The sequence below is a fragment of the Mobula hypostoma genome, chromosome 6 (assembly GCF_963921235.1).
Source record: "Mobula hypostoma chromosome 6, sMobHyp1.1, whole genome shotgun sequence".
Classification (NCBI taxonomy): domain Eukaryota; kingdom Metazoa; phylum Chordata; class Chondrichthyes; order Myliobatiformes; family Myliobatidae; genus Mobula; species Mobula hypostoma.
Genome location: NC_086102.1, coordinates 108,440,818 through 108,450,268, shown reverse-complemented (window position 1 = coordinate 108,450,268; position 9,451 = coordinate 108,440,818). Strand labels below are relative to the sequence as shown.

Genomic DNA, 9,451 nt, shown 5'->3' with positions numbered 1-9,451 from the left:
CGTCACCCTGCTGAAACAGACATCATGTCAACATCTCTGATACTGCACATCTCAAGATCCTTAACACTGGTACACATGCTATTTTACATTGCAAATGTGGCCTTAATTGCAAGTCCAAGTCTCACATAGCATTGAAGTAGAGACATTTACATGGAAGATCACTGAACTACAATTGCAAGTTAGCTTCATTTCTGGAGGACCAGAATATAAAAGCAAGGATGTAATGCTGAGGCTTCTTAAAGCTTTGGTCAGATTCCCCTCGGAGTATTGTGAACAGCTTTGAGCTCCTTACCTAAGAAAGGATGTGCTGGCATTGGAAAGGGTCTAGAGGAGGTTCACGAGAATGATCCCAGGAATTTAAGGGTTAATGTACATGGAGCAATTGATGGCTCTGGGCCTGTACTTGGTGGAGTTTCGAAGAATACCGGGAGATCTCATTGAAATCCATCAAACATTGAAAGGTCTAGATGGAGTGGATGTAGAGAGAATGTTTCCGATAGTGGGGGAGCTTAGGACTGCAGGGCTCAGCCTCAGAATAGAAGAATCTCCTTTATTATCACTGACATATGTCATGAAATCTATTGTTTTGTGGCAACTGTTCATTGTAATACATAGTACTAAAAATTATTAAATTAAATTCAATAATAGGAGCAAAAAGAGAGGGTAAAGAAGTGAAGTGCTGTTCATGAGTCTACTGTCCATTCAGAAATCTGATGGTGGATGGGACAAAGCTGTGGGTGTGCCCTCAGGTTCCCGTGCCTCCTCCTTGATGGTAGCAATGAGAAGCGGTCATGTCCTGGGTGATGGGGATCCTTAATGATGGATGCCGTCTTCTTGAGGCCTCATCTTTTGAGGGTGTCACGGATGCTGCGAGGCCGGTGCCCATGATGGAGACGGATGAGTTCACAACTCTCTGAAGCTTTTTCAATCCTGTGCAGTGGCCCCTCCAGCCCAGACGGTGATTTGACCAGTTCAAATGCTCTCCACAGTACCTCTGTAGAAATTCGCGACTGCCTTTGGTGACATATCAGTAACCCCAGGTAACTTCTCAGGTAGAGACATGTTCGCACAGCTTTGTGGGCCTGTACTGTGCTGTAGGTTTTCTATGTTTCTACTTTCTATATCAGTCCTCAAACTCCTAATGAAATATCACCATTTCCGTGCCTTCTTTGTAACTGCATCAATATGTTGGGCCCAGGTTAGATCCTCAGAGATGTCAACACCCAGGAAATTGAAACTGCTCACCCTCTCCACTTCTGATCCCTCAATGAGGACTGGTTTGTTTTCTCTCAGCTTCCCCTTCCTGAAGTCCACAATCAATTCCTTGGTCTTACTGTCGCTGAGTGCAAGGTTGTTGTTGTGACAACACTCACCCAGCTGATCTATCTCATCCCTGTATGCTTCCTCGTCACCATCCGAAATTCTGCCAATGATAGTTGTGTCATCAGGAAACTTATAGATGGCATTTGAGCTGTGCCCATCCACACAGTCGTGAGTGTAGAGAGTAGAGCACATTAAGAGGTGCATCAGTGTTGATTGTCAGTGAGGAGGAGATGTTGTTTCTGATCTGCACGGGCTATGATCTCCCATTGAGGAAGTCAAGGATCCAGTTGCAGAGGGAGGTACAAGAGGCCGATGTTTTGAAGCGTTTTGATTAGACCTGAGGGTATGACTGTGTTGAATGCTGAGCTACTGTTAATAAACAGTAGCCTGATGTAGGTATTACTATTGGCCAGGGGATCCAAGGTTGAAAGGGGAGCCTGTGAGATTGCATTCACCGCAAGTTGCCGCAGGTCCAGGGTCCTTGCCTAGCCATGACCAACCTCTCAAAGCACTTCATCACAGCAAATAGGAGTGCCTCTAGATGATGGCTGTAGAGGCAGCTCACCATGTTCTTCTAGGCCACCAGTATGATTGTCAGCCTTTCGAAGCAGGTGAGAACCTCTGACTGCAGCAGTGAGAGATGGAAGATGTCCTTGACCACTCCCACAGGTTGGTTGGCACAGGTTTGCAGAGCTCTACAAAGGTATACCATCAGGGCCTGATGCCCTGCGAGAGTTCACCCTCTTGAAAGGTTTTCTGATGTTGGCCTTCTGAGGCAGAGATCACAGGGTCACCGGATGCTGCAGGGATCCTCATAAGTGTAGTTTTATTCTCCCTTTCATAACATGATTGAAATGTCCCTTCAGAACAAAGATGACAAGGAATTTCTTGGTGGCAAATCTGTGGAATTTAATGCCAACAGATGACTGTGGAGGCCAAGTCATTGGATATATAAGTTCTTGATTAGTGAGGGCATCAAAGATTACAGGGAGAGGGCAGGAGAATGGGGCTGATTGGGATACTAAATCAGCCACGATGGAATTGTGCAGCAGGCTCGAAGGGGAATAGCCTAATTCTGTCCCTATGTCTTATGGTCAAATACTAATTTTCATCTTTATAGTACTTATGTTGGTGTGGAAGGGGTGAGTTATCTGAATTATAACGAATTAAATTAATTAACCCAGTTCTGAAGCAAAGTTTCAAGCCAATATGTTGACAACTCCTTCCTCTCCACAGACGCTGCTCGACCTCTTCGCTAGGTTTGTTCGGTGGGTTGAATGGCCTTGCGCTGCCTTCACGTTGTGTTCCTTTCATAAATCAACAGCGACAGGAAAAAATATGGCGCGACGTTCTCTTTGAAACGGCACGCAGTTATCACGACTCTAAAACAAGAAAAGCATGTTGCCTTTTGCAGTGAGCGCTTTGGAGACGCTCCCTAACCCTGGGGGCTCCGCTGTCGCTGTTTCTAGGCCCCCCGTGCACTCCCCCTCAGCAAAACAACCGGGCTGCCGAACTTTGTTTTCGTTTTATTCTTACTGGGTGTGTGTGTGTTTAAAAAAAAACCGAAGCCCGGGTTCGCGAATTGCGATCGGGTTGCTGAGGAGGAAGGAAGGAAGGAGGGAAGGAGGGGGAGAGGAAGGGGGGGATAGGAGTTGAGAAGGGGTACAGGAACCAGGAGGAGGGGTGGGGAAGTAAGGGAGGAAGGAAGGAAGGAAGAACGAACGCCTCCGCTGTTTCGGAGCGCTCGCCAGCCGAGCAGGAGCTTGGAATCGCGGCCGCATCGTCTCCGGAGGAGGGCCGCCTTGAAACCGACCAGCACGATCCATGTTAGTTTGGTCGCTTCGCTTTGAAACTGACGAGAGGTTTCCATGTTGTGAGCGAGCTCCCGAACCGCGCTTTTCCCCTCTCGTCCCCCCTCCCCTCCTCTCCTCTCCTCTCCTCACTCCTGATTTAATCACATATATGTACCTGGAGGAGGGTGGGAGGGGGGATTTTTTTTTACCCAAAAGAAAAGATCTAGCTCATGGACAGCCCGTCCATAATCACCCAAGTCAGCAAAGAGGAGGCGAACAGCCCGCTGCGAGAGAAAGGTAACAATTTAGTAACATTCTAACTAACGCGGCAACATTGTTGTGGTTTTAAATGTCGAAAGTTTGTAGCAAACTCAACCGCAACATTGTTGCGATTCTTCCCCTTCTCTAGCCGAGTGCTATTTCTGCTCTGGTTTACTGTGTGTGTTTACCCCTCCTCCGCCTGTTTGTTTATGTTCCATTCCTGTTTGAATCTTAGTACATATGATTTGGTGGTTTTTTTTTCATATTTCTTAAGATTTCGGCTTTTCGCGAATACGACGGCTCGTTTTAAAAAAGATCAAGTATTTTTTTTAAACACTGAAGCGGGTGTTAGCTTGTCTTCGGGGGTTTGTACCTCTTTCGCTTTCTCTCTCCACCCCCCTTCCCCGAGCAGCGAGAGAGAGAGAGAGCAGCACCTCTCTAAACAAGTTGTTGTTCTTCTGGGCGGGAGCGTTGCTCAACTCGAAGCGGGCAGGCGGGGAGGGAGGTTTGTCCAAGCGGAATCGTTTGTTTTTAAATGTCAGCGTTTGAAAACCGTCTCTCCTGCCACCCTCGGTGATGTTGCATCAGTTAGTAATTTGGCTGGATGGTTATTTTTCTGGCGTGAAGCGATCGGATGCCATTTTTTTCATGGAACTCCCGCGGTGGGTGTGTCTGTGTGTGTTTTTCAGTTTTGTGTTGGGGGGAGAGAGAAAGAAAGAGAGGCACGCCAGACTGTATTGCGAGCGTCGCCTCCCTTACCCAATCTCTTTTGCCTGATTGTTTCAAAATAGGGAGTCTCCCGAAGGTTTTCGGTTAAATTTAGCAGCATTCCCGTCCCTTATGACTAAAGGGTGTTGTTATTTCGGCTGCGAGGGACGCTGAGCTGCTGGGTGTGGGGTCGGAGAGGGGGCCGGGTGAATGCTGTCGCCGCATCGTCTGGATCGGACCGCTGGCCGAAGTTAACCGCGCTGCGCCACAGGTCCGATCTGGCAAACTTCCTGATCTCGGGATAGGTTCTGACATACGGCCACTTCGACACAGGCCGAGACCGGGGACGATACGAAGACAGGCGGAGGAGCAGGTAGTTTTGAGGAAGCAGGGAGCCTGCAGAAGGACTTGGATTGGGAGAATGGGCAAAAAAAAAGTGGCAGATGGAATATAGTGTGTGGTCTTGCACTTTGAGAGGAGGAATAAAGGCACAGGCTATTTTCTAAATGTGAAGCAAATTCAGAAATCAGAGTTGCAAAGTGACTTGGGAGTCCTAGTGCAGGATTCCCTAAAGGCTAAATTGCAGGTTGAGTCGGTGATAAGAAAGGCAAATGCGATGTTGGCATTCATTTCTGGAGGACTAGGATATAAAAGCAAGGATGTAATGCTGAGGCTTGAAAAGGCATTGGTCAGACTGCACTTGGAGTGTTGTGAGCAGTTTGGGTCCTTATCTAAGAAAAGAATTAGGCTGGATCTCATTGAAACCTATGGAATATTGAAAGACCGAGATAGTGGATATAGGGATGATGTTTCCTGTACTCAGGGAGTCTAGGGCCAGAGGGTGTAGTCTCTGAATAAAAAGATGTCCACTTACATCAGAGAGTAGAGGAATTTATTCAGCCAGAGAATGGTGAGTCTGTGGAATTCATTGCCACAGATGCTGATACCAGATCATTGAGTATATTTAAAGTGGAGGTTGATAGGTTCTTGATTAGTAAGGGTGTCAAGGTTACAGGGAGAAGGTTGGAGAATTGGGTTGAAAGGGAAAGTAAATCAGCCATGATGGACTGATGGAACTATCTTGATGGGCTGAATGGCCTAATTCTGCTCCTATGGCTTGTGGTTTTTAACTACTGCCTTATGGCCCAGCTCCTCAATTCGAGTGTCAATTCGACTCTCTCCTCCATTCAACTCTACTCATCCTCAATCTGAGTTGGTGGGTTCTGGGCCCATCCTGGAGATTTGAGGATCATAAACTCAGCCGACACACCGTCGTAGTGTGCGCGACCATGTTTAGGAAATTCCGCCTGCTTTCCCATCTGAGAGCTGGCACAACATCACTAGTTTCTGTTGGCAATATTCATAGCCGATTAGACCATAAGCATAGGCGCAGAGTTGGGTTGTGCAGCCGATGGAATGTGCTCCACCATTCCATCATGACCGGTTTACTTTCCCTCTCAACCCTACTCTCCTGCCTCCTCCTTGTAACTTTTGATAACCTTGCTAACCAGAGCCCATCAACCTCTGACTTGGCTTCCACAGCCATCTGTGGTCATGAATTCCACAGATTTATCACCCTTTGGTTAAAGAAATTCCCCCTCATCTCCGTTCTAAAGGAACATCCTTCTATTCTGAGGCTGTGCTCTCTGGTGCTAGACACCCCTCCATCAGAAACAGCCTTTCCACGTCCACTCTAGGCCTTTAATATTGACAGGTTTCAATGAAATCCCCCTCATTCTTCCAATTTAGCTTCTATTTAGAATCAATTAACCAGATGAGTACAGCATGGAACAGGCTATTCAGCCTGTTATTTCCATAACAACCAGTTCAACTTCAAGTTTATTGTCATCTGACTACAGTATGTATATACATCCAAAGGAAGCAACATTCCTTCAATCTACAGTGCACTCACAATACATGCATCATGCACAGCACATAAAACAAAATATTACCACAAGTAAGTTTAAAAAATATAATTCAGAATGGATGTGAAGTGTGCAACATGGGTAGACAGTAATGCAGCTCACTGTCCTAGTGACGAGGCCTCTGTTTTGACTGGGCGTTTGTTAGTCTCACAGCCTGGGGAAGAAGCTGTTACCCAGTCTGGCAGGACTAGTCCTGATGCTCCTGTACCTCCACCCTCCTTCAAAGAGGTTGTGGAGGTACAGGTTCAAAGGGATCCTCCCCTTTCTTACAATCCCAATTCCCATTCCTGGTCTGAAGTCCTCCCTGTCAGGGTGACTTAAAAGTTCATCTGGACATTTCTGAAATGCCATCTGTGTTCTCTGAGGCAGTGTGTTCCAGGTGCTTCCCACTCTCTGGATGGGGGAGAAAAGTTCTCCTCTTCCGAAATCTATGCCCACCAGTCTGATCTACCTCTGATATCAATAAACTGGGATGTGTCTCAAGATTCAGGGGAGTAGGTTTGAGGTGGAGATGAGGGGGAACTTTTTTTTCTCCCAGATAGGCGGAATCATATTTTGACATGGACTGATTGGCCCGAGGACCTGTTTCTGTGTTGTCGTGCACTGTGACCCTATGTGAAACTCGATCTAGGGGACACGGCCTCAAGATTTGGGGGAATAGATTTAGGACAGAGATGAAGGGAGTAGTAAATCTGTGCAATTCTCTGCCCAAGGAAGCAGTGGCTGTCTTATTAAATATATTTAAGACACAGTTGGGTAGACCTTTGCATAGCTGGGGAATTAGGCGTTATGGGGAAAAAACAGATAGGTGAACCTGGGTTTATGGTCAGATAAGCCATGTTCTTACTGAATGACAGAACCATTAAATATTAAAAATGTTAAATATACTTTTAAATATTTAACATTTCACCCAAAAAGTTCTTGTCTCGCTGAACCTCAGTGGGAAAAGCCTCTTGCATTTACCCTACCTATACCCTCATAATTTTAGAAACATAGAAACATAGAAAATAGGTGCAGGAGTAGGCCATTCGGCCCTTTGAGCCTGCACCGCCATTTATTATGATCATGGCTGATCATCCAACTCAGATCCCCACCCCAGCCTTCCCTCTATACCCCCTGACCCCCGTAGCCACAAGGGCCATATCTAACTCCCTCTTAAATATAGTCAATGAACTGGCCTCAACAGTTTCCTGTGGCAGAGAATTCCACAGATTCACCACGCTCTGTGTGAAGAAGTTTTTCCTAATCTCGGTCCTAAAAGGCTTCCCCTCTATCCTCAAACTGTGGCCCCTCGTTCTGGACTTCCCCAACATCGGGAACAATCTTCCTGCATCTAGCCTGTCCAATCCCTTTAGGATCTTATGCGTTTCAATCAGATCCCCCCTCAATCTTCTAAATTCTAACGAGTACAAGCCCAGTTCATCCAGTCTTTCTTCATATGAAAGTCCTGCCATCCCAGGAATCAATCTGGTGAACCTTCTTTGTACTCCCTCTATGGCAAGGATGTCTTTCCTCAGATTAGGGGACCAAAACTGCCCACAATACTCCAGGTGTGGTCTCACCAAGGCCTTGTATAACTCTATCAAATCTCCCCTCATTCCCCTGTGCTCCAGGGAATAAAATCTTACTCTATCTGGCCTTTCCCTATAATGCACATCTTCAAGTTCCAACAACATCTTTTTAAACTTTCTCTGTACTTTTTCAATCTAATAGATATCTTTCCTGTCAATAGGTATCTGGAACTGCACACAATATTCCAAATTAGTCCTCATCAATGTCTTGTACAACAATCAACATAACATCCCAATTCCTGTAGAGTCATAGAGTTCTACAGCACAGAAACAGACCCTTGGGCCCATCTAGTCCATCCTAAACTCCTAATATGCTCTCTTCCATTCAATTGTAATCTCTGGATTAAATGTAGATTAGGTGCTTTAGAATTTTGCATATAGTGCAAAAGTTAACAGATGAGGAACAGATACAGACAATAGGAAGTCATCAACAAACTGGGCAGAGAAAGGGCAAATGCAGTTCAATATAGGAATGCAAATGTTCCTGGAGTTTAATAGTCAAAAGTAAATTTATTATCCAAGTATGTATATGTCACCATATATATTGAGGTTCATTTTCTTGTAGGCATTTGCTGGAAAGTAAAGAAATACAATAGAATTTATGAAAAGTTGTTCATAAACACTGACAAACTAATGTGTAAAAGAAGACAAACTCTGCAATTAAAAAAAATGTAATAAATAAGTAAATAACTGAATACTGAGTTGTAGGGTCATTGAAGGTGTGTCTATAGGCTGTGGAGTCAGTTTAGTGTTGGGGTGAGTGAAGTTATCCATGGAAGTTCAGTAGCCTGATTGTTGAGGGGTAATAACTGTTCCTGAACCTAGTGGTGCCACCATATACTACCTTAAGGTTCATTTTCTTGCAGGAATTTACAGGAAAATAAATCAATACAATGAAGTTTATGAATAACTGTACATAAGCAAAGCTTAATGTACAAAAGGAGACAAATTGTGCAAACAATAAAACTATGTAAATAAATAATACTGAGGACACGCATTAGAGTCTGTAGGTTGTAGAATCAGTTCGGAGCTGAGGGGAGTGAATTTATCCACGCTGGTTCGGGAGCCTGATGGTTCAAGATTAGTTATTGTCAGTTCATTGGCTATATATAAGAGAGAGTTAGATATGGCCCTTGTGGCTAAAGAGATTGGGGGGTATGGAGGGAAGGCAGGTACAGGGTTCTGAGTTGGATGATCAGCCATGATCATACTGAATGGCGGTGCAGGCTTGAAGGGCCGAATGGCCTACTCCTGCACCTATTTTCTATGTTTCTTCAGTACGCAAGTGTAGAGGAGAATTAAATAATGGTTACTTTGGATCCGCTGAAGCATATAAGAAACTCAAGCAGCATAAAAACCACAATAAATATAAAGCAATCCTATAAAACAAATGTACAAGTAACTGTTACATACTTAGACTGGTTGTGTGCCCATGAAGTGATAGTAGCTACACCAGGATCTCTACGTAACTTGACTCTTAACAGAAAATGATGATGTGGTGGTGGTTGAGGAATTGATTCGCCTGCTGGCTGCAGGGGAGTAACTGTTTTTGAGTCTGGTGGTCCTGGCATGGATGCTGCCTAGCCTCCTTCCTGATGGTTGTGGGACAAACTGCCCATTAGCAGGGTGGGTTGGATCCTTCACGATTTTGCTTGTAGGGTAATAACTATTCCTGAACCTGCTGATAATTAATTGTAAATACTTCGCTGTAACTCCACCATGTGTTTCCTGTTGGTCTTCCATTTTATCCACAACTGGCACTTGTGGCTTTAGTTCTGTGACTCTGGGCGTCACCTGAGACGAAGTTCAGGGTTCAAACCCCACTCCAGGGCCTTGAGCTCCAAGTCAAAGCGGACCTGCCAGTCATACA

At 45.2% G+C, this 9,451-nt stretch overlaps 1 protein-coding gene across 1 annotated transcript in view; it reads left to right on the top strand.

Annotated features, from left to right (window-relative positions):
• Window positions 1–3,004: 3,004 nt before the first annotated feature.
• Window positions 3,005–9,451, top strand: part of LOC134348282 (carboxy-terminal domain RNA polymerase II polypeptide A small phosphatase 1-like) — a 46,088-nt gene continuing 39,641 nt past the window's right edge. Inside the window, exon 1 of the mRNA XM_063051418.1 lies at window positions 3,005–3,413. Coding sequence (XP_062907488.1) covers window positions 3,347–3,413 — 67 coding nt within the window. The 5' untranslated portion in view covers window positions 3,005–3,346. The remainder of the gene's footprint in view (window positions 3,414–9,451) is intronic.